Here is a 27,113-nt window from a genome sequence, read left to right as displayed (position 1 = left end):
ACTTATCTAATAGAAAAGTGCAAAAAATTTAAGTACCTACCAATTTCTGCTGCAAAAATATTTCTAATAGAATTAAAATATTTATACAGTGGAATTATCACTAAATAATTATATTAACTGTTGCCAGTAATTGTATGTATAATCTGTGTGACGACATGGTATGTATTACAAACTTTATAATTCTGCTTATACATATGTATTTTCAACATGCGTGTTTACATGTATGTGTGTATAGCATATGTATACAAACATACGTATGTATGTATATCTATGTATACTTAAAACAATAATAATTTATGAATAAATTAAATGGAAAAACAACAACGCTATTTAAAAAAAACATAATGCAATTTATTTCTGATTCAAATAATAAATGTGTGTAAAATAAATATAAAAACTTTTTTACTTTATACTTCGATGTTTTACTTTTTCTTTTTCTGTATCGATGGCTTTTTATTGTAAAATTCTATTCATATTTTGGCATTACGGTTTATCAATTTATGATTTTTTAAAAATAAAACATTTAATATTTTTTTTACGTTTTTATCAAACTTTGACGTTTTTCTACAATACTTCGATGTTTTACTTAATCTTTTTCTGTATCGATGATTGGCTTTTTAATAAAAATTTTCGTTAATATTTTTGGCGGAAGGCCGAGTGTGAGACTCTTTCGACAATTTTCGGAGGCTATTTTTATTTTTGCAAATCGAAAGTTCGGGCGGCAGGTACGGCGCGGGGCCGGGGCGCCTGCTTGAAAATCATTCGTGAGTTAAGCGTCGTAGGGGAAGGTTCGACGGAGTCGCGGTGGCAAGACTGAGCGCGGGACTTATTTTAAAAGGCTTATTTCGGGAGCCATTTTTATTTTTCGCACATCAGGAGTTCGGGTAGGTAGGTGGCGACCACCTAGAGGAGTCATTCGCAAGTTAACCGTCGGAAGGGATCATTCGGGGAATAGCGAGACTTATGTTTGGACGCTAGCGAGGGCTCATTTGCGTCTTGGCCGCTGGACAGAGAACATCTAAGAAGGGATTTCATCTCGGATACAAAGTAAAAGTAAAGTTTGAAAAAAAATAATTTGACCTTGAAATGACCTTGTAGGACTGGCTCAAATTCGAGGTCACAATTCTCCCCCCCCCCCCCCCCCCCTATACAACAACTTTGGTCTCTACCACTTTTTTTTAATTTGGCGTTGCTAGAGGAATTACGTAGGCGGGGTTTCATTCTGGCTGCATGACCTTGCGATGACCTTCAGTGCCGCAACCGAACATACCATTCTGAACGTAAAATTTACCGCTCTTTCCATTCCCGCAATAAAAGAATGGGGTTCCTATTTAAAAATCCAAAGTTGACCTTCAAATGACCTTGAAAAACGCGTTCAAGGTCAAATCCAAGGTCACCATCGGGTTGTCCCCTCGATATCCTACAACTTTGGTCTCTACCAATTTTTTTAATTTGGCGTTGCTAGAGGAATTACGTAGGCGGGGTTTCATTCTGGCTGCATGACCTTGCGATGACCTTCAGTGCCGCAACCGAACATACCATTCTGAACGTAAAATTTACCGCTCTTTCCATTCCCGCAATAAAAGAATGGGGTTCCTATTTAAAAATCCAAAGTTGACCTTCAAATGACCTTGAAAAACGCGTTCAAAGTCAAATCCAAGGTCACCATCGGGTTGCCCCTTCGATATCCTACAACTTTGGTCTCTACCATTTTTTCGATTGTGGCTGTCCCTGACGAGTTATGAGCGGTGCCCGTTTAAATTGGGTCACCCTGTATATATATATATATATATATATATATATATATATATATATATATAAACCAAAAGCTAGACACTAAACTCCACAGACTTGTTAACACGGGAATCCGTTACATCTATGGTGTGAAGAGGGACGAGCACATCTCCCCTCAAAGGAGTGAGTTGCAATGGCTTATCACCGCTGGGCGTAGGGAGTACTTCATGGCCTGCTTCTTGAGAAAAATCTTTAACACAGCAGTGCCTACCTAAATTTTAGCCTTTTTTGACTCATTTTTTATAAGCGAGGCGTGATTTTTCATAAGGTCCTTTCATAAGGCTGACTCTAGCGGGGACGAGAGCTACCTTGAATCCGAGATCCTTTTTACAGCTGATCAAGTTAAGAAGCAGATAGATGGCGTGAAATTCCATCGTGATAAGCTATTTGCGCTCTTATAAGTGTGTGGTGCATATCTGCAGCTGTCTGTTCCAATGTGTTCAAACTGGGGAAGGGAGATGCTTGCGAAAGGATTATGTACTCGGTAAAATCGGACTGTGTTTCCGCTGTCGAGTCTTGTACTTTGAATATCAACAGTTACGCGAGTGTCGCAGCCCACTCGGCTACAAAGCGCTCTATTTATTCCGATAAAATTTCCCTTCATCGCTGTAAGCTCTATCTCATCCAGAAAGCGCGTTGTTATTGATCCATGCGAATCTGCAAATGAAGAATTTACTTCGGCAAGGGATATTAAGAAGAAGTTTTTAAACTTAGTCGATCAGGTCAAATTGCGCTTGAAAACCAAGCATATAAACTTCGCAGCTAATAACTCGATCATCTTGAAGGCCGACAACGTAGACGTACATACTTTGTGCGACTGTTCAGATTCAAGAAGTGCGGGGTTGGAGGTCTAACCAGATGAAAAGCTAAACCCGCGAATTATCGTTCGTGACATCCCGGTAGAATATTCGAAGGAAGAAATAGCCAAAAGCTTGCTAGAACTTAACCTTCCGAGTTCCCAGGTGAGCGACATAAAAATCATCTATTTGTATTCGCAAAGACAAAAGAAAGCCCCGCTCATACATCGTTTAAGGCACCCCGAAATGCAGAAAAGTGCTTGAGAGGTCACCGTGCATCTACATTAAATGGCTGTCTTGCAGGTTTGCGGATCACGTTTAGGTGCTTCACTGTTTTAAGTGTCTCAAATTCGGTCACAAGGCGGCGGATTGTAAAAACGACGCAAGATGCTCGTCATGCCCGAGAGCACTCTTGCCTGACAGCTGCGAAAATAGGGAGGTATTTCGTTGTCCCAACTGCCTATCTGCAAAACTTTCTACCTTGGACCATTCAGCGTTCAACAGGTCCAAATGTACTCTGCTGCAAAAAAGGATTGTGCATAAAGCAGGTAGAATTAATTATGGATAATCAAAACATCGATTTACTTGCAGAGCAATTTCTTATTCTGGGACATTTGAACGCACAGTCAATCTTACCCCATTTACATGACCTTCAAGCTGTTGGTGAGGACAATAAATTGCATATCCTAGGAATCAGCGAATCTTTCCTCAAGCTTGAATCTCCCAAGCTGGTGGACATTCTACACTTTCGTTTTTCCCGCGTCGATCGGATCGGGAAGAGCTGTGAAGGGGTGACCATATACGTCGGCCGCTTAGCACAGCCGGCAGTCTACCAGAAACGACCGGAATTCCTCCTACTAGAACTAGAAATTGGGCAACTAAAAGTTCTTTGCGGCACGATACATATCTCACCAAAAGCAGGTTTTTGGGGCGATTTTGAGGAGGCTGTTCTGAATTGCAGCAGATCGTATGCTGCAATGATACGTATATAATTTCTTGTCGTATCTTGTCAGATTCGCTGTATGACTGTAGCTTGGAGGCTCTCCCTTTCACTCCTACACACCACTTTGACAACGGTGTCAAATCGACGATCGATTACATTTGTGTTTCCGACTTGGATCGAGTATCGGCTTTCAGACAGCTTCATAATACGAATATCTCGAAGCATGATGTCCTCATAGCAACTCTTCGTTTTTCTCTACCAAATTCCGAGCCGACTCTGGTCAGACGTCGCACGTTCAAGAATTTCGAGCGGCAAGATCTCTTGAGACATCTAGCGAAGGTTGACTGGGACACTCTCTTTCTCTCAAACGATATCAATTATAAAGTAAAATTTCTTAGCAAGATGATACTGACGGCGTACGATGCGCTTTTTTCGGGCCCGAAAAACCGCGTGCACCCTGGATCACGCCAGGCATCAGAAGAATCATTGCTGCAAGAGATAAGGCCTGAAAGAATTTCAAGATTCTCGCAGTGATCTCGAGCGTGACCGTCGGGAAGCTGTGTATAAATCTCAGAGGAATTTCGCCAAAACAACGATCAGAAATACACGCTTCAAATATTTCAAGCATAGACTGTACAAAAGAGCAAACGCCACTGGAAATGGAAAGTTATGAAGGAGCTTGGCTTGTGTGGATCCAACAACTCACGGCCGATGCCAGTGACGCCTGATGCATTTAATGCGCATTTTATCAGAGAAGCAGGGTCGGTAATACAATTTTCAATTTTTGTTGAATCAACGCCGTGGATGTTCTTGAGGCACTCGCTTCTGCTACTGCGAATGCGCAAGGAGCAGATACAATCTCACTTCGCCATCTCAGAGACTGTGTTCCAATCATCCTTAACCCGATGGTTGATATCTTCGATTCTTCTCTTCGAGCGGGTTACTTTCCCGTCGGTTGGAAGCACGCCCTGGTCGTTCGTCCTTTGCCGAAGCGAAGCCTAGCCGAGAACGTGGAGGATTTTAGACGAATGAGTATCCTTGAAGCACCTGCGAAACTTCTTGAAAGCGTCGCCCTTGCAATAATCAACGAATTCGTTAAACAGAACAACATGCTCAATGATTATCAATCTGGATTCCGCAAAGGAGATAGTACAGACACAGCGGTGATACGGATTGTTGACGACCTCAGACTAGCTATCAACAACGTGGCATGGACTGTTCCAGGGCATTTGTCCTTGTTAATACAGATCTACTAGTCTGCAAACTTTATCTTTATCTTGGCTTCTCCAAACGCTCGTGCTCATGGGTTCGATATTATTTCTCGGACAGATCGCAGGTCGTTTTTTTCCCCAACGGTGACTCGTCTGCCTCGCTCATCTGGAATTCCGGGGTCCCGCAAGGAAATCTTCCAGGCCCGCTTTTCTTTTCGCTTTTCATTAACGAGCTGCCTCGGGTTCTTGAATCCTGCAAGTATAAATTATAAACCGATGATTTTGTCACTTATCTGGAAGAATGTTTCCGAGAGCTAGATGATATCATCGATAAGATGAATCGCGACCTGACCAATAATGCCAACTGGGCCGCTCGCCCAGGGGTTGGATCAAGAAGATTCATTAGTAGACTATGGGAAGAATCTTCACCTGCAATAGTTTTCAGTGTCAGTACAATAGAACCTTGCGACTCCCTGTAAATTCTCGGCGTAACTATCGACAGCGCGTTATTCTGGCGAAATCAATGCAACGTCAGATCAAGAAAATGCTTTGCAGCCCTCAGCCGACTCAAAAAGTCTCAATCAAATCTGACAAGGGACACGAAATTGCTGCCGGTAAAATCGCTGATTTTCGCTTATCTAGACTACTGCGCCGGAACATTTTTGGACCTTACTAAAGAATTAGCCCTCAAGTTGTATAAACGTCAGAATGCAGCGTTACGCTTTATAACAGGGACCAAAATCTTCGAACACATAACGCCAGTCTATCGAGATTAAGAGATATTGCTTTATGCTGCGAGGCATGATTTCCGCACTCTCTGCTTGCTGATTAAGATTTTGAACACACAGACGTCTTCTTATTTATTTGATAAAAAATTTGTAGACACCAACAAGCCGGGTCGTAGTCGCAAATTCAAGCTTGACCTTGAAATTAAGGAGTTTCAGAGTGTGTTGCCGAAAATTTTTTTATATTGGTGCAGCGTATCTTTGGAACTCTGTTCCAGATACGATAAAAAGTATGTATAAGCGCCTGTGCTTCAAAAATGCAAGGTGCGAATACTTTTTGTCCAATGTTTAATTTTTAAAGTTTTTATGATACGCCGTGGCGTAAACCTCGATTTATGCCACGCTCGTACAAAAATGGACTCGCTAAATCTCGGTTTACGCACGTTGTGTCATTAAATATTGTACGATACTCGGGGGGTAAAGAGATTTCACCCTCGTGGGGATATTGTCCCCACGAGGGTGAAACTACTTTACAGCACTAGTGTCGTAATATACTATTAGCGTCCGATATAACTTGATTTATCGAGATATTTCCAGGACACGTCATCGTGTCAATTTGTTTTTGTTCTTATTATATACATATATTAGAGTTGTTTTTATCTTATATATTTATTTATGCTATTTTTTTTTAAATTGTGCAGAGTTGTTGCACCCTTCAATACTTACCATTATTGTGTTATATGCTTTTTTTCTATGTATTTGGCTTGTGTCTATCAAGGACCCAGAGTCATTAGCCTAAAAAATGGAATATGTGGCACTAGGTGTTGCGCACCTGTGTTGCAAGGCACAACGTCGCAGTACATTGTTAACCACGGAGCTCCTTTTAAATTGCAATAAAGAAAATTATATACGTACAATTATTATATGCGATAATTTCCAAAACAATTATAAGATCATTATTACAATATAATATTATAGATTATACATATAAAAATAAATCAGCTGGGACTAATACCTGTCAGTATTTTAAAAGAGCGGCTTAACCTGATTGATACACGAAGCAGTAACATTTTATAACTACGCACTAACGAATTCGTTTTGATTATTTATGATTTTGCGATTCTTAATCGGGATATTTAATCAAAACTCACGTAATGGCAGTTTATTAATTGAAAACTGTCGATTTAAGTCGATTTCGCAACGGCCTAAAAATATGGGCTCGAGCAGATGCGAATTTCCCGTCTGCGCTGGAAGCAAGCGACGCGATTTTCTCGGTAATTAGAACTAGATTATCGCTTGCTTGGCTAATGCGAGCTCACATGAATTCAAGCTGCAAGGCTTTCCAACGCATCGCGACCTGCATTGGAGGACCTAAAATAGTGGGAACAATTTTCGTTGTATTGTGTGGCCCGCCCGGGGTTAGGAAAAAAAAAAACAGTTTAAAAAATGTCCTAATCCTCCGGGCCCGACTTAAATTTGCTGGCTTTTCTCCCTAATTAATTTATTTGCTTCTATTTGTTGACGAGTACAACTAACGTCGATTCGTCATTATTATTTTTTCGTTGATCGTCTCCTAAAACATTTCGATTCTTTTTAAATCAGCGCTAAGGTAACAGTAGTGGAAATATTTTTCCCATCGTCTCTCCCTGCGCTATCAACATTGCTGACGCTGCTAAGAGATAACAGTAAAGTTGCACCAAGTTGCGGCTGCTTAGAACAGTTTTGCACTGCGACATTGCTAGCTCTATTATCGGCCTGACTTGGCTATAGGTGCACTTGCTAGAGAAAGGTTTCTGCTTTTTGACAGCTGATCTTCGACTTGTATTACTTACCCGCGTAGCTGAATTGTTTTTTCCGATGGCTGTTTCCAGCTCCAGCAAATTGGCAGTAAGACAATCAGTATTTTCGACAGAGCTGTCCACATCTAGTCGAGGAAATGGAGCAATGGACTGTCGATTATTCGAGCAGTAAGACGGATCTTAATGCGGTTTTTTGCATTCGATTTGTCAGAGCGTCAGGAAATTTTGTGACCTAGTGTGATTAATTACTATTTTGAAATTGCATCATTGCATGAATAATAAGCATTTTAAAATTGCACTAGCAAAGAACGCTCGCTTCGCTCGCGATTCACATATTGATAAAAATGATATTTAATCATTCGATGTGTCATTATTAAATATACTGTTAAATATTAGATGTATCATTGATGATAATTAATTTTTGTAGGACGTTTTTGAAATGGTTCAATTAGATTGTCGGATTGAAAAATTTCAATTAATCAAAAAGCTCGATTTCAAAAATGTTTCATAAGAATTTACTATACTGCCGAGTAAAAATGAATCTATTTAATACAACCAACATTTTATAACTACTAGTTTTAATACATGTATATTCGAAAAACGTTTTACTATTTAAAAATTGTATTATTTAATTATAATAACAAACTTAATATGCGTATCTTAGAATTTTAAGTAAATTTAATATGGTATCACACACACACACACACACACAAAAGATAATGAATGTGAGTTTTGTAAAGCAAAACATTTTAAAGAAGCAATATCCTATGATAAAAAATACAATCATTGTTGTCATAAAAATAAGGTTATTCTTGATAACACATCATATCCTCAAGAATTAAAGGATCTATTATTTCAAAATAATTCAAAAAGTATTAATTTTAAGAAAAATATAAGAGGTTACAATAATTAATTTGCATTTGCCAGTTTTAGGTCTAAATTAGTATACTTTAACAATATGGGGCCACAAGATTTCATCGATTAAACATATTAGAATTTTTATGTACTTTTTGTCTTTAAACAATGCTTATGCAAAGGCATATAAAATAATGTATGAAATTCAAAATGAAGAAAATATTAATGCTCATAATAGTATATTACGATACATGTGACGTCAACGGCACATGTATCGTAAATATGTTAATTTTATCCCAACGTTTAAATTTGTTAAATTTATCCCAACAATTCATTGTTGTTGTTTGGACAAGGATCGAAGGATTTCGATTATATTACTTACGAAATCACCAAGCACAATTAAGAACTGAAATGTATAAATGATTAATGGATTATGGAAAAATGGTAATATTACCATCATCTTATATAGGTAGTCTTAAATCAATACAACAAAATTATTTTTATCATACGTGCACGAAAAAGGCCACTTTTCATGCATGTAAAATGAATGAAAAATCGAGTTTTTCTTAGCAACGGGAAAAAACTCATCCCTTGGGAGGAAAAAACATTTTTCTGGGAAAAATCTCTCCCTTGGGAGGAAAAAGTCTTTTTCCTCCCAAGGAAGTAGTTTTTTCCTTACTCTGCAGCCTATCCGATGGATGTGTGTGTCTATATAAGTATTTTCAAAATTTTTGAAATCTTCAAGGTTTCAAATTTTTCGACATTTTTAAAATTTTTGAAATTTTCAATACACTATTGTTTTACTTTAAACAGTCCTCGAATTTCTCATTCCTTTCATATGCATGATAAGTAAGCCTATTCATACACTTATCATAAAAAGTACAGTGTGCAACAAGGGGGGAGTGGCTTTTTCAGATTCGGGTGATGTTTTGAGTACTCGTGTCCGTATCGGGCGCTTACGGCGCCCTCGACTCCCACTCGTACTCAAAACATCACCCTCGCTAGAAAAAGCCAATTTTCCCCGCTAGTTGCACAAAATACTATTAGATTCAATGACATAACTAACTACAAGTCGACGGAAAACCAGATATTTTTATAACAATGACATGTAATCTGAATTGAAAGGAAATGCATTAGAATTTTTTACTGTATGAAAGAGAATAGATCGTCATGATTTAACCTTAAGAGTCTTCCATGAAAAAGTTAAAATTTTAAAAACCGAACTACTAGAAAAAAATATTTTTGGTAAAGTTAAAGGTTATGTTTAAGTAATAGAATTTCCAAAACGGGGATTACCATATATTCATATGTTATTATGGTTGCATACTAATAATAAATTTCTAGATACTGATCAAATTGATTCTATCATAAGTGCTGAAATACCAAATGAAAATGAATATCCAAGATTATACAATATAGTAAAAAATAATATGATACACGGTCCCTGTGGATTACAAAATTAAAAATTGTGTTTGTATGAATAAAGATAAAACACGCTGTACTAAAAATTTTCCTAAACCTTATGTCAATCAAATCCACTATAATCCTGATGGTTACCCTTATTACCGACGGAGAAAAAATAATAGTAAAATTACGTTTTCAAAACATAGGATTGCAGATAATAGTTTTGTCGTACCGTATAATCCATATTTATTATTACTTTAAGAATGTCATATTAATGTAGAAATATCTAGTACGAGCTAGATAGTAGCTATATAATATTTGTTCAAATATTTTCATAAAGGTCCTGATACAGCTCTTCTGAAATTTGCAAATGAACATAATCCTGGTAATGAAGACAATGTAAACGAAAATAACGATACATATAAATATGATGAAATATCACGACATCTCTCCACCAGATATGTATGTGCACCTAAAGCTATATATCGCATATGGGAATTTTTACTACATGAGCAATCTTATGTAATTAATAGATTAGCTGTTCATGAAGAAGATGAACAATATGTTTATTATCAAGAAGGAGGTGAACACGAAATGATTGATAAAAATGTCCATACTGCATTGACATCTTGGTTTAAATTAAATAAAGAGGATAAAAATGCAACGCAATATTTATATCACGAAATTCCGTACCATTATTTTTTTTTTTTTATAAAAAAAAATGGAATAACAGAAAAAAAATTTATAAAACCTCTCATTAGTAGAATGTATTTTGTAAATCCAAATAAGCGTGAAGCATGTTTCCTACCACTTTTATTATTACTTGTACGTGGTGCAAAATCATTTGCGGATATACGTACTGTAGATAAAATTATTTATGATAAATATGGAAATGCTTGTATATCAAGAGGTGTTATTAGTACTGATAAAGAATGGAATAAATGTTTGGCAGAAGCTGCAGTATTGAAGTTTCTAAAATCCATTTGTGAATTATTTGCATACATCCTTGTATTTCAAAAACCTATTAATTCGTTAGAATTATACGATAAATATAAATGTCACTTTATGGACCCGAAATTACCAAAAATTCAAGCAGAACAAAGAGCTTTGAAAAACATAGAAAGTATTTTATTATTACATGGGTTAAAATTAAATGATTTCCAAATATCTAGTATTGAAAATAATCACGATGATGAAGAATATAATACGAATTACAAGTATGTAAAGATGGTGAAAATTTAGAAACATTATAATTAATTCTTTGTCTACCAATAAAAAAAACTAATGATCTGATCATTAATGCTACATATAACAGTATAGGAAATAAATATTATTTTATCGATGGTCTCGGTGGAAGTGGTAAAAGTTATTTACATAACGTAATGATTACATTTCAATGGATATTCCGTTCAGTACAATGGCCTGGACTGGTATTGCTGCTAATTTATTAATTAATAGAAAAACTGTCCATAGTATTTTCAAATTACCATTAAATATCAATGAACAAACAACGTGATTTAGTTATCCTAATTCAAAATATGGTGAACATATTAAAAATGTAAAAATTACAATTTGGGATGAAATATTAAAGGTTTCAAAACATGCTTTTAAAGCAATTGATAAATGTTTTCGTGATATATGTAGAAATGACCTTCCTGTTAAGTAAGAGTGTTTACTGCCCTTTTAACTAATAATCCCCGGGAACACGAACCAACCAGCCCCCTATACAGGAGACGCCAACACAAGGTGCTAGCTGCCGCGGCTCGACTGTTTGTTTGGATTTGAATATTGACGACGGTGATTGAATATATTTAGTATATTTAACTTACTTTGTTTCGTAGAGGTAGATGGCTGTCGAGATGACTTAAGACAATACCACACTATCTCCAAAATCGGAATGATCCGTTCTCTAAAAACCACTTGGGATTGGGTTTGGCAAAATAATCAGACGTGACGTCAAATTAATTAACACTCAATGCGGTAGATCTTCCTTCTCTGGGTTTTATTTTCGTGATTTGAATATTTTTTTAGTACATCAATTTTGACGTATGCTTCTAAATTAAACTTTGACTATGACGATTAACCAAAACTCAAATTGAAACTCTATTATAGAACTCAATGTAACACTCAATATAATACTCAAAAATGAATAAAATGCGTCCTTACTCTTGGATCGCACACACTGGAATAGAGATACGGTGGAGGTGGTACTACAGAGAGAGTTGAGGCTTTCTCCCACGCAGGGTGCTTACTTCTCCTCTCTTCGCACTTCAGCCTAGCCGCGCTCTCTTTCTTATTCATTAGGCCTTATGGGCCTAAGCTACGATCAACGGCTAAACTGCAGCGTCGACTGTGCACGCGCGCTTTCACCCGAGGGAGGAGAAGATTTTTCCTACTGTCTTTGTTTTTCTTGATTTAATATTTCTGAATATTTATGCAGAAACTTCGTCACTTAACACTTCCTTTTGCAGGAAAAGTTATTGTAACATCTGGTGACTTTAGACAAATCCTGCCTATAGTACGGCATAGAAACAGAACAAAAATCCTTGAAACATGGTAAAAAGGAGTTTTTTATGGTCAAAATTTTTTAGACTATCATTAAGTATGAATATACGATTACAAAATCCAGATAATAAATTAACAAATTGGTTACTTGCCATAGGTGAAAACAAAAATATGACTAAATATAAATTACAAAATTATATAAGAGAAATACCAAAACAATTAATTTGTGAAAATGATTTAATGACAGAAATTTTTGGACATAAAATTAATCCTAATGATTCGACATTAAAAAATAAAGTGATATTGTCACCGTTAAATTCTAATGTATTAAAAATAAATAAAAGTATAGTTAAAAGAATAGATGGAGACCACATTATATACTATATTGATGATCGAATCTTAAGTGACGCAGATGACAAATGGACAAACACGATACCGACAGGATTTATGAATTCATTGACAACTAATGGATTGCCACCACATAAATTAATATTGAAAAAAGTTGCAATGATTAGTTGTTTAAGAAATTTAGATATTAATGGTGGCCTTTTTAATGGTACAAGATTGATAATTAAAGATATGAAACAATATGTGCTTACAGCAGAAATTATTACTAGAAAATATTCCGGTAAACAAGTATTATTGCCTCGTATCGATTTAGCTCCATCACTAGATGGAATACCATTTGGTATGGTTAGAAGGCAACTTCTAATAAGATTTAGCTTTGCTATGACAGTAAATAAATCTTAAGGCCAATCGTTTGACAAAGTTGGTTTATATTTATCCACTCCAGTATTTAGCCACGGTTAGTTATATGTTGCATTATCAAGAACATCAAAAGAGAAATTAAAAATTTTTAAATCATGAATCTACATACATAAATGATAAAAATATTACACTAACGAATGTAAAAAACGAAAATTAAATGACGAAATAAAAATTTATACAAAAAACATAGACTATTCTAAAATATTCAGAAATTAATTATATTAATTATAAAACTTTACTAAACATATGAAGTATCTTTTGATTGATTAAGTAATCGCTACTAATACAACAATACTTAAGTATAAATTATTTATTGATTTGCTGAGAACTCTTCACTATTAGTACATTACTGAAATATGCGTCATCTCCACTAATAGTACATTACTCAAATTTGAATTATTTTTTGATTGGTCGAATGATTGCCACTAATGATACATCACTAAAAATTTAAATAATTTATTGATTGCGACCTCAAAAACCCCTGAGTAACGAGTCTCGACCAAATATGTTGTTGATTTCCCGTGAAACTTTCGGAGACGACGTTCGTACTGTCAACCCTGGGCACCAGGTACCTCGGAGGCCATCGCCGTCGCCATATTCGTGTTCAGCGACCCCAAAAACACCCAAGTAGCAAAACTGGACTCATTTCCATCAATATTTACCGAGTTTTAAATTTGTTATTTAGTGTCTCCTCGTAATGCAATTTTAAAATGCTACAAACTCCGCAGGAAAATGCAAACAATTATGAAAAATTAAATTAAAATTTATTAAATAAAATTTTAGATATTACGCGAGTATATCGCGTTCTCCCACTCTTTATTTAAACGCTCCGAGTCAACTGAGCTCACAGCAGCAGCGCCACGAGCCAGCGAGCGGCAGCAGAAGGCAGCAGCAAGAAAGCAGGGAGAGCGCGCAACACACTGCGTATATTTATACATATCTAGCGGTGAGCGCAGCGGCGCGATTATGATAAGAGAAGGAGTAGCGAACGAGCAACGGAGCAGCGCGCATTAGAGTATGTTTGTGTGTATGATTTTTGTATATAGGTGTGAATGTACGTGTGCAGGTATAAATATGAGTTTTTTCGGCAGCGCGATACGCGCTCTCTCTCCATGGTGTAATAAATTTGAGGTTTAGTAGTAATATTATTTATTTCTTTATTATTTATAATTGTAAAAGTCACCAACTCGCGGATCTTGACCGTGTGACGCGTATGGCACTCTATCGCTAAAATTAATAATAAATTCGGGGTGCGATCGCGGGGCCCCTAGTCACAATAAATTACTCACACACACTTCCAATCACTCATCCACTCGCTCATACACTCGATGCTTTCTTCGCTCGAAACCTTTTCTATAATTTTTTCGCCGCGCGGCTTACTTTATTTGGCCATTCTCTCGCCGTGTAGTGTTCTGTCGTTGTTGGGGCTGTCCCTTTTTCGAATGAGCGGCGTGTTGATGCTCGGAGTCGGGAGGTCGCCTTCTTTCGCTGGTGATGATTTTCAAAGTGTTACGTAGATTTCACTTCCTCAATCGAAGATATGGGGTGATGTCGCGTCCGACCTTTCTCTCTCTCAGTCTCCGCGCTCTCGATCGTCCGCAGCCCAACAAATAGACTGGATAGTCTTCGATTAGATTCTCCGCGGCTGTACACAACTTCAAATTTTCGGTAACTTACCTCTTTTGGGATTGCGCCTACGCTCGCCGGCAGATATACAATATGCGCAGGAGCCTACTTGTCGCTTGGTCTCCTCGCCTCTATCTGACCGCACACCGTGATCTCGTCAGCTCATCACCTCGCCTCACTGACACTCTCACATCCATACTCTCACGCATTCCATCGGATGGCTTTGGATCATCGTCTGGTAGGTGACGACTTCCGATATCTCGCCATTTTTTACAGGGAGGTTCGTTTTGATGTGTATCACGCTTGCAGTTGACGGATCGCCTACGCTGCCTGCGCTCGGAGCTTTTTCGAAAACTCTTACCAACGGCGTATATTGCTGCTCAGTCGCGACACGCACTAAATTTTTACTAAAAAATTATTACGCTTTCTATTAGTGGCTCTCGACACTAGTCTGCTCGCGATTTTAACACTCCCAAAAAGTCAAGCTGCTCAATATAAAACGAGGATTACAGGATTACTTTTTTGCGAGGAAGCAAGTTTATAAGCCTTCGTGAGCCCAGTAAATCACAAAAGAAATATGTTATTTTCACGCTTAGTTCTGACAGCTTTAAAAACAGTAAACTATAATAATTCTTTTTTTTTTCATACTAACCCCGAAACGGGAACGGACTAAATTATAAAATTTTGTAATTTATAGAGTCAACGGAATTAATTTAAAAGTTGGAATGCAAGATACCACTATTTTTCCCGCTTATTTTATAGCTATATCTATACTCCCGAGGGCCCTTAATAAAGCCTGCTACCATATCAACCTCAATGGACTTATAAAGTCTTCCACATAGTTTTGTTCAAATTGACTAATCACAAGCTTGCCAACGCTTTATTGATGATTGAAACCCTGAGTGCACAACGATTGTCTTCTTCTTACCTGGATCAGCCGCTAATCTCAGTTTTCTCTCAGTAGCCAGGTTTTGAACATGATTCATTCCTTTTCTTCAGATATCACGATCTGTCAAAACGGGTTGTTTCAGTAATCGAATTTTCTTAGGAAATAATAAGTGTAATGTCTCGATATTTATAGGCACCGAACAAACTGTACGCATAAAAACTCAGAAGCATATTTTCCGACACAAAAAAATTCTACACAGATATTCTCTACACCAATTTTTTTTATTTTACAACACTGCGATACTCTACACAATCACATAACTTATTGTTAGATAATTGTTACAATAATAGATTATACGCTTGTGTAGAGTTTCGCAGTGTAGTAAAATAATATAATACTAGCAAAAAACGCTCGCTTCGCTCGCGATTAACAAATTAATTGTGATGATATTTAAGGGCATGTCCTCCAAAAAAACACTGTTGAAAATACAAAAGACTCCGTGGTGAATTTGCGAAGCTTTTGCGCCGACATCCCCTTAAGTATTTGACGTGTTATTATTAAATATACTGTTAAATAATAGATATACACTCGATGGAAGTTAATTCTTGTGGAACGCTTTTAAAATGCTCCAATAAGACGCCAGATTGAAAAATTCTAACCAATCATAAGCACGACTTTGGAAACGTTTCATAAGAATTAATTACCGTCGAGTATAAATGAATATATTCAAAACAGCCCTCATTCTATAAAAGTAGTTATAGCTAGTAGTACACAGGACCGGCTTTAAAATTATAGAATAAAATAGAAATAAATTTTGAATTTAAAAAAATGTTTGTAATTATTATATTGTAAACTCTTTGTAATTATTTGATATTAATGATATTAACAAAATCTAACAAAAAAATAATATTAATTAATAGTATATTGTGCAGCTAGTGGGAAAATTGGCTTTTTCTAGTCAGTTTTTTCTTTTCAGTCTCCCCTTGTTACACACCGTACTTTTTATGATAAGTGCACGAATAGGCCACTTATCATGCATATGAAAGAAATGAGAAATTCAAGGACTTTTCAAAGTAAATAATATAGTATATTAAAAATGTTGAAAAAATCGAAAATATCGAAAATTATGAAAATATCGAAAATTTTGAAAATTTCGAAAATTTTGAAAATTTCGAAAATTTTGAAAATTTTGAAAATTTCGAAAATTTTGAAAATTTTGAAAATTTCGAAAATTTTGAAAATTTCGAAAATTTCGAAAATTTTGAAAATTTCGAAAATTTTGAAAATTTTGAAAATTTTCAAAATTTCGAAAATTTTGAAAATTTCGAAAATTTCGAAAATTTTGAAAATTTTGAAAATTTTGAAATTTGTCAAAATTTCGAAATTGACACAGATAACAGTAGTCTTTTGTTGTCTTCAGTTTTATTTAGTTTGCTAGATACTTCATTTGGATTTCTTTTTTTTCAGGTGTAAAATTTTACAATTGAGAAAATAAATAAAAAACTGAATACAACAGACAATAACTATTAATAGGTAAAGACAACAGTTTTTTCATATTTCAAAGCAGTTTTTTTCATTTTATAATTGCTGTCTTCTACGTTCACTAGTTTGTTCCCAATCAAAAAAGCTATCTTTCGGATTTCCACACATTTTTCTTAACTTTTTTGAAAATACGCCATAATAACATAAAAAAGAAAATTAACTTTTAAAAAAGTAAAAGGTTAGGCGAGTTTGATATGTTCCGCAACGAAATAACAGATACAAAAGAACTGAGATCAATCAACCAAAGTCAAGTTTATTATATTTAATCATAATGAAGCAACAAAATTTTTTTTGGTCAATAAAGGTCTTACTTAAGTTAAAGTTAAATTATATACTGATCAATTAGGAAGAATTCTCAAGATACTTACTACGTAACTTGCCATGACCGTTTCATTGTACTTATGGTGTTTTATGACGTTATAATAAAATACAAAAAGAGAAAATTTTAGTTGTTCACCAATAAACAAAATCAAACGTTCATGGCAAGTTACGTAGTAAGTATCTTGATAATTTTGAAGTACATACTTCTAATAGGCTCGCTGGGTACACATTTTACTGGGGAGTGAATCGGCGATCAATGACCGTCACGGCGGCGCGACAGACCGATCGTCACGAAAGCAGCGGCAGCTCTTTCCCCCCACCACACACTCTTCGCCGCGCATGTTAGCATGCTCGCACAGCTCAGCTCTTCCCTTACATATCAGCCGCACTTATTTACACACGCTGAGAGCGGCTATCGGATTTTCTCGGATTTCGGACGCGCTATATATAGCGGTGCCTTTTCATGGTACCTCAATTTTTTTTTTGCGTCAACTAGACGACGTAACTTCTTTAATATGCGCAAAACGTTTGCAGGTAAACATTATTGACTTTATTGCTAAAAACTAATTGAAATTTGATATTTTTTTCGGTAACTTGAATGATCTAAGTTCAAAAAACATTTCTATCGTAAAAAAGATCTAAGTTTTTGCTTTTCACGAGTTTTGGAGGGTTTTTACAAAATTGACCAAATATAAAATTTTAATACAGTGTAGATAGGTGTAGAGAATATCCGTGTATAAAATATCCATGTAGAATTTTTAGTGTAGGAAAATACGTTTGTGTAGGGTATTTAATTGTACAGTTTGTTCGGTGTCTATTTATACAGATGAACATTATTTTTTTTTCAAAGTATCCACAGAGTTGTTCTTGAGTTTCAAGTATTGCACTTTTTACTGTATAACAAAAGCGAACGATAATCTTTTTTTTGTACATATTTAGTATCCGTCGATGGATCTGCATTACCGTGTAAATCTGTAAAAACTGTCAAGCTGTGAAAGGAGTGTGGAGGGTATAAGGACTGTAGGAGAGCTTCTATGTGTACAAAAATAATGTAAAAACGAATGATTTTTACGGTATTTTGGGGAGATGTCACTTGAGGGGGGGGGGGTCTAAAAGCTGCAGGGGGAGTATCGCCAAAATGTTGATGTAATACAGGTAGAGATAAACATCCATACTTACATCTAGTGCATCTATTGTGCAATGTCGTATAAACTTCAGAAATCCAGCATCTTTAACAACTTTCAAAATTGCAAATTCACAACCTGTAATGTATTTTATATAGGTGCACAGATAAATTTCATGGTGTAATATTATAGAGTTTTTCAAAAGGCAGTTTTGAATATTCCTAATAGAATCTCGATTGTTTATAGCTAAATCGATTCCCGTCACATATTGAGCTTCATTACATGACCACATTCGTAAGTATCCTCCTCGACTAATTGAGAATAAGTAAACATTATTATTATGAGTATGTAGAACCAATGATGTTGCTATTTCATTTTCTAATGTACGGCTACGGAATGCAGTTGCTATGCCGCTTAAAAAGCGAGGAACAGTTGATTCTTGTTTAAGTTCGCTAAAGTTCACTGTGCCCGTAACTATATCTAGCCGTAATACCAGTATTACTCCTGAATTGTAAGCAAGTGCAAAGACAGCTTTATCTTGATGCACTGTTAAGCAAGATGATCCTGCATGAGCCACAGGTGGGTCTGAAAAAGGAAAATTTTAAATGTTGAAAATTAATATTTTTAATACACACACACGTTCAGAGAGCGCAATAACAAAATATATCTTATTTATTTTTAATGCGATATTTCAATTAGACTAATGATCGTGATACTTGTAATTTATGATTTTAGTGCTTTTACTTGATCTTCGCAAGACATTACGCGCAAAACGCTAAGCAAACTACGCTCATCTCAGCATATGGAAAAGTGTAACTTTGCAAACGTAATAAAAAAGTTATCAAACTAAGTCAAGTCTCCCTTTTGCTATCTATGGGTGTATGTTGCTATCTATGGGTGTAAGAGTGTGAAAGAAAAAAAAAGAAAACACATCTTTGTTTATTTGACAAACAAGGTAGTTAAAATGTGAAAAACTGTTTACTGTCGTACTAACAATCGGTTCTGACGCAAGAGGCCCTGCGTGGATCAGCTCCGTAGCTTATAGCACCAGCATGTTAACAAACGCAAACGCCATGATTTTGGTAACGCAGCAACTTATGACCAATCAGCGTCTGCAACTGAGAAGATACTCGCGCACAGGTGTTGTATCAATCGGGCGCGAACAGTGTTGATTTGCAATTCAGAGTATATTCTTTAGGTACAGTGCATCTCTCATGATACGAAAATGGAATGTTACAGATGCATATAAAGAACTTTTTACATACTTAAAAAGCGTCCATAGTAATTGTTAGTTAGCACATGGTGGTAGTGTGTTACTTTCTCGTTTTGCAGTACTGGATACCGAATTTTACCGCTTTCAATTACGCTAGACCTATTGAACTGCATGGTGTAAACAAAATGGATCATAAGAGATGTAAGAGACAGTTAGGCCTCATGGGGCCCTCGCATCTTGTAGGCATTCATGACACTCTAAATTGGATAGACTATTGATTAACTTATGTTCTTTATTTACAGTATGGCGTGCTGAATGTGTCATGTCAAAAATTATGAAAAACGAGACTACAAGTGCAGACTAAAATATCAGTCACTTACATCTCCTATAGTCTCTCATTATTCAAAAGAAACATGAGTATTGTGTATAAATAAGTACATCACGTAAGTACGTTATTAAGGGGACACAACATCTTTAGACCCTGGAGAAAAGAATTATAAGTAAAAATCCCAAAATTAAGGTAAATCATTTTAAATTTTTTAAAGCAATATTTAGTATAAATACCTTTAACTTTACCGTGCTAAATCCTTCATTATCCCTGCTGGATTGTGGCACTCGGTGCAAGGATTTGTGAATTTTTTCACTGCCCGTATGATTCCAAGTAAATGAATGGTTCTTTTGGGCTAAAATTCAAGGAGGATATTTTGTACACTTGTAGTTTTGGTATGAACGCAGGTATATTTAAAAAATGTTTTATACACAAAAAGGTGGCATAATAAGAAAAAAAATCAGTTTTTTCATCGCCAAATCATTTCGAAGCCCGAAAGAACCATATGTTCACTTGGAATCTTACGGACAGTAAAAAAATTTACAAAACATTGCACCGAGTGCCACAATAAGCCAGCAGAGATAATTAAGGTTTTAGGACGGTGAAGTTAATGGTATTTATACTAAATATTGGTCAAAACATTTTATACGATTTACTTTCATTTTGTCATTTTTAGTCATAATTCTTTTTTTTAGAATTTAAAGGTGTGTCCCCTTAAGATTTTAAAATGTACCTACATTAATAATAAAATAGACTAGCTTATAATAAAGGGATCTTATAGTTAATTTTAATCTAGATTTGATTCCACAAATGAGCAGAGGACAAAATAAACAGAGATGAAACAGTGAGATATTGACAGATAAATTTTAAACTTTGTAAAAGAATGGATGATTACATAACAGAGGGCGAATCAGTTCAGCTTGCCATCTGCTAATTTGTGGCGCGTTGTCTAAATTTAAATTGACTTGAAGGGACACCCTTAATAACTGAGAGAATTGGTACTAAAGATGATTCAGAATGTACGAAAGTAGATCACGGTGTAAAACATAGTGTTAAACAAATAGTATATTGTGTACTAAGGGTAGAGTGGGCTTAGACCGAGCATGAAGTTAGCAGTACTCGAGCCGAAGGCGAAGGCGTTACGATCCGGAGACGAGTACTGCAACCACACGAGGACAAAAAGCCCACTTAGCCCTTGGTGCACAACATATTTTTTGTAACACAAGCATAGATTTCCGCAATTTTTTTTTTTTTTTTGACATTAAGTGGGACTGATGCACATTTTTTCAGATTTGGCAACAACAGTGTGTGCGTGTGTGTGTATGTCTATATATATTTATACTTTTCGGCGTGTGTTGAAATGTTTAATCTCGGGTGCGCATCAGGCCTTTAGCTTTGGGCGCGCAGCTCGCCCGCACGAGTATACTGCGCGCTCAAAAATATCGGCGCAATCTTTCCACAGTCGCGGTGAGCTATGCTATACGTTTTGGGATAAGAGCGCTCTCACTTTTCTCTTAGTGTAATCAGTACAAACTTCAATATTTTTGTCTCAAATAAAAAAAGTAGCTGTAAAGTTTCAGAATGGGTCTGACCTTCTACTAGAAGTTATGTAGAAAAAAACATGGTATAATAGCTAATAAGTAGTTTTATATGCAAATTTGACACTTATAACCTAGTACATTTCATATTTATCGATACCAAAAAAGTTACGCAGCCACCTAGCTTTAAGTACAAGTAGCAAAGCAGTACACAACAAATAGTTTACACTACCGAAGCTGGGCTTGGCTCGTAACAACATATCATGATATAATTTTAATTAAAAAGTGAAAATAAATATTCAACTTTTATACCGATGCCTACAAATTGGATTGTTTTATACAATCACTATGAAAATAGTTATAAAGATGGCTGCTAAAACTAGAAAAGTATCTACATAATTCTCAATATGGCAGGGGACATAAGTTTGTTGCAAAAAAATAAGAAAATCAATTGGTAAATTATGGATACGCAATAATCTAGTATCGATATTTAAACTTTCAAGTCATCATAAATTTGTAAACTTTAAATACCATCTTGCAGCACAAAAAATTATTATTTTATACTTCAAAAAACAATTGAAGACAAAAATATTGAAGTTTGTACTGATTATGTTATATACTGAGATTATATCATGATATGTTGCTACGGGCTAAGCCCAGCTCTTGAAGTTGAAAACTACTTGTTACTTACTGCTCTTTTAGTACTCAAACTTATCCGTGTAACTTTATTTGTATCAATAGACTTACAATTTACTGAGTTATATGTGTCAAATTTGCGTATAAAATCACTTATCAGCCATTATATCACGTTTGTTTACTACATAACTTTTAGTAGTAGGTCAGACCCATTCTGAAACTTCACAGCTACATTTTTACTATAAAAAGGTACTTTTTTACTGTATTGAGGTGGTCGGAGTCCGGATCAAACATTCAGATTTTGAAATTTTAAGGTTTAAAATACAAATAAGGCCTTAACATATATATAGGGCTTTAAAAATATTTTTAATAAAATATTCAGGAAATTTTGCAGAAAAAAGTATCTAGGTAGTTTTAGTTAAAAATGCATCTCTTATGAGCTACAAATCACTGAAAATAGTCAAAAAATGCAAAAATTTCTTGAAATCCCAACTTTGACCAACTATAACTGGAAGCCAAGTGAAGAAATCGCGCTGAAATTTTTTTTGGGAATAAGGTACATGTTGAACATATATATACATTTTGGGCAAAAATTAAAATTTTCACCTTCAATTTCGCAGAGAACTACCCACACACACACATATATATATATATGTGATATATATGATAAAGTGATGTGATATATATGTCAAAGTTTGATAAAAACGTAAAAAAAATATTAAATGTTTTATTTTTAAAAAATCATAAATTGATAAACCGTAATGCCAAAATATGAATAGAATTTTACAATAAAAAGCCATCGATACAGAAAAAGAAAAAGTAAAACATCGAAGTATAAAGTAAAAAAGTTTTTATATTTATTTTACACACATTTATTATTTGAATCAGAAATAAATTGCATTATGTTTTTTTAAATAACGTTGTTGTTTTTCCATTTAATTTATTCATAAATTATTATTGTTTTAAGTATACATAGATATACATACATACGTATGTTTGTATACATATGCTATACACACATACATGTAAACACGCATGTTGAAAATACATATGTATAAGCAGAATTATAAAGTTTGTAATACATACCATGTCGTCACACAGATTATACATACAATTACTGGCAACAGTTAATATAATTATTTAGTGATAATTCCACTGTATAAATATTTTAATTCTATTAGAAATATTTTTGCAGCAGAAATTGGTAGGTACTTAAATTTTTTGCACTTTTCTATTAGATAAGTAATAATAAACAACCAACAACACTAAAAAATGTATGTTCATTATTTAAACTTGTACAATATGTAAGCTGTAAAATATTGTATTTAACACGATAATAATTAATTAATAACATACATATTAATATAAAATATTGCATCTAAAGTTATGTTAATGTAAAAAAATTTTTATCTAACGTAACAGAATATTTATTATTGTTAACAAATGAAGATTGTACTTTTTACATCATTTCATTTAATATTAAAAATAATACGAATATACATTTTCTATTAAAATTTTTGTATTAATGTCTTATTGTATAAAAAAAGTTCTGCAATACGTAATGAAGGTATTTCTTGAAGAATCAATTTACTTAAAATTAAAAAATGTTTGATATAATTTCAAGTCATAGCGATTATTCTAGAAAATATTGTTTAAGAGCTAAATATTCCGATTAATTACCCATATTTTAAATGTATGTATAAGTTTGATTTCACTTCATAAAATTTAATAAGTTAAAATAAATCTTTTACTAAAATACAATTTTAACTATTTTATAAGTTATCTATTAAAATTTACTTTTAACACTTTTGGAATTACAAAATATTTATTTATTATCTATTTCATAAAAGCTTCCTAATCAATAAATTATTTTATAATAAAAAATTAATAATTACTATTTGCAATTAAATAATTGTTTAAGTAGTTTTTTATTTATTATTTTTTGCAGAAAACAGTCTAAGTTCTAGTAATGCAGTAGAATTTTTAAATTTATTTAGATATTTATCGACTTCAAATACTAATTTAATAATTGAAAATATGTGATTTGAGTCATTTTTTTTATTTTTGTAATATTTATAATCTAAGTAAATATGCCGGACTATAGTCGAAGCGAAATTCTTGATATTTTATTGATTTTGGGAGAGTGTCGAAGAAATTATAATGCAGCAGCACAATTATATCGGAGGCGTTTCCCAAACAGAAATCATCATCCATCTCGAAATACGATCCAGAGAATTGAACAGCGAGAGAGGCGAGGACCTCAAAGATCACGACAACGTCATAGAGTAATGACTATCGAGCGAAATGATCCACGAGTATTGGTGGTGCTTGCTATGATTTATTTAGATCCTCATATTTCAATTCGACAAATAGAAGTACGATCTGGCATCCCGAGAGAAACAGTGAGAAGAATAACAAGACTCCATCGTTACCATCCATATCATATTACTTTGACCCAAGAGCTAACAGAACGTGATTTTGAAAGAAGGTTACGATTTTGCCAATGGGCACAGGAAAGATTGCAAAACGATCCACATTTTTTCAGGTACGTCATGTTTTCCGATGAAGCCACTTTCCATAATACAGGTCAACTAAACCGACACAATTCCCACTATTGGTCCATTGAAAATCCTCATTGGACCCGTGCAGTCGATCACCAACATCAATGGAGTCTTGTAGTATGGTGTGGTATTGTTAATGGCTATCTAATTGGGCCTTACTTTTTTGACGGTAATGTTAACAGAGATAGATACCTCCATTTTCTGACAAATGAATTACCAAATCTGTTAGAAGATGTTAATATACAAACCAGAATGCGTATGTGGCTTCAACATGATGGTGCACCTGCGCATAGAAGTTTAGATGTTCAAGATTTTTTAAATCAAACATACCGTAATAGATGGATAGGTATTGGACGTGGTGAAGATCATGTTGAGTGGCCTCCACGATCCCCAGATCTCACGAGCCCAGATTTTTATTTATGGGGCTTTTTGAAAAACAGCGTGTATGCGGACGCCCCTACTACTAGAGAAAATATGATGCAAAGAATCATTAATACTTGCAGAGGCATACCAAGGCATGTGCTTCTGTCGACTGTTGGAAGCTTTGAGCGAAGAATTCAACTATGTATTAGACATCATGGAGGGATTTTTGAACACTTAATTAGGTAAAGCTTAAACTCTATTTATAAAGTGATTTTTTCATGGTCTTGCCTTCATCTGCCGGTGTCTTCACGTCTTGCCTTCATCGGCCGGGCTATGATTCTTGCCTTAATCGGCCGGTGTCTTCACGTCTTGCCTTCATCGGCCGGGCTATGATTCTTGCCTTAATCGGCCGGTGTATTCACGTCTTGCCTTCATCGGCCGGGCTATGATTCTTGCCTTAATCGGCCGGTGTCTTCACGTCTTGCCTTCATCGGACGGGCTATGATTCTTGCCTTAATCGGCCGGTGTCTTCAGGTCTTGCCTTCATCGGCCGGGCTATGATTCTTGCCTTAATCGGCCGGTGTCTTCACGTCTTGCCTTCATCGGCCGGATCAAAATGGGACCTGAAAATCCACCCTGCTACGTCCTCGTCGTGGGTCCTGGACATCAAGTTTTATAATGATGACAAAACGCAGGAAATGGTACGCTAAATGATTAAAATCTTTTCTTCTATTTTAAATTTACTACTTCGTTTAAAGTGCAACATTTTACACGCTTTCAGGATCCGGAGTCGAAAAAGTGGGTGCTGTTTGAAAAAAAAAATTTGACCTTGAAATGACCTTGTAGGACTGGCTCAAATTCGAGGTCACAATTCTCCCCCCCCCCCCACCCTATACAACAACTTTGGTCTCTACCACTTTTTTTTAATTTGGCGTTGCTAGAGGAATTACGTAGGCGGGGTTTCATTCTGGCTGCAGGACATTGAGATGACCTTCAGTGCCGCAACCGAACATACCATTCTGAACGTAAAATTTACCGCTCTTTCCATTCCCGCAATAAAAGAATGGGGTTCCTATTTAAAAATCCAAAGTTGACCTTCAAATGACCTTGAAAAACGCGTTCAAGGTCAAATCCAAGGTCACCATCGGGTTGCCCCTTCGATATCCTACAACTTTGGTCTCTACCATTTTTTCGATTGTGGCTGTCCCTGACGAGTTATGAGCGGTGCCCGTTTAAATTGGGTCACCCTGAATCAGCTGTGATTAAAAAACAAAATAACAAGTTATTCAACTCAGTTCTCAAACAGAAAGTCATTCTTTCTGCATGTTTTGCAACCCATACTGCACATAACTTGCAAAATTCACTAATTTTAATCCCCGCCTTGGCTCGGCCGAATATACATGCTTGGCCATTACTCGGACGAGCGCTCACACCGACACGGTCGCGCTGGGCGCGTAGTAGTGAGCCATGCTGCTAGTGAATCTTTTAAAGGTTGGTACGTTGGTTTTGGCTTCCACCATTTCAACATGGCCATCGACGCCATGTTGAAATGGTTCTAGGCACAGCCCTGTGTGTGAGTGCACGCCCGCGCAAACAATTCAGCTAAAACGCATTTGTAAGAGAATAAAATGACTTACTTTTTTTCGTTTTGTTCTTGGAATAGACCGCTTTGTTTGGCAGATAAAATGAAAAAGGTGATTTTTTTTTAAAAATTCATATCTCTGAAACTAAACATCATAACCTCACGAAAAAAATCATATTGATGGGTCAAGTAACAAACTATATCCCATTAAAATTTCAAGTGATTCGCCCACTAATTTTTTCAATAATATATTGGTAACTGAAAAAAATGAGTTTTTTTGTGCCACGATTACGGACATTAAAAGGCCTTATTGCATTTGAGATTTTAGGAAAAAGTAAGATATTTTATGTGTTTTGGCTAAGTTCATTGCGCAGCTTTCAAACCCCTATGGTTCCAAAAATATCAAGGTATCAATTTTTTTTTTAATTTTTGATTCCATATATCTCTAAAACAATGTAGTCAAATGTTTCAAAATTTTATTTGGTCATTTACTATAAAAAAAAGCTATCTGGTGCTAAAATTTTAAACGATTTTGTCAAGCGGTTCTCAAGTAAAGAGCTAAAATGTAAAAACCGATTTTTTTCAAAAC

At 35.3% G+C, this 27,113-nt stretch overlaps 1 protein-coding gene across 11 annotated transcripts in view; it reads right to left on the bottom strand.

Moving 5' to 3' along the window:
- The window catches only part of LOC100678509 (nuclear pore complex protein Nup160 homolog), a 311,275-nt gene that overhangs the window by 237,871 nt on the left and 46,291 nt on the right, over nt 1–27,113 (bottom strand). For all 11 annotated transcript variants that reach the window (XR_004345105.1, XR_004345104.1, XR_004226940.2 and 8 more), the window contains one exon: nt 18,359–18,888. Coding sequence is in view for 7 of the 11 variants with exons in the window: in XM_031925542.2 (XP_031781402.1) it covers nt 18,359–18,888 (530 nt within the window). In the remaining 4 variants the exon portion in view is untranslated. The remainder of the gene's footprint in view (nt 1–18,358; nt 18,889–27,113) is intronic.

Source organism: Nasonia vitripennis (genome assembly GCF_009193385.2).
Source record: "Nasonia vitripennis strain AsymCx chromosome 1 unlocalized genomic scaffold, Nvit_psr_1.1 chr1_random0002, whole genome shotgun sequence".
NCBI classification, from domain to species: Eukaryota; Metazoa; Arthropoda; class Insecta; order Hymenoptera; family Pteromalidae; genus Nasonia; species Nasonia vitripennis.
The sequence above is the reverse complement of the archived record's forward strand: the minus strand, read 5'-3'. Positions and strand labels throughout refer to the sequence as shown.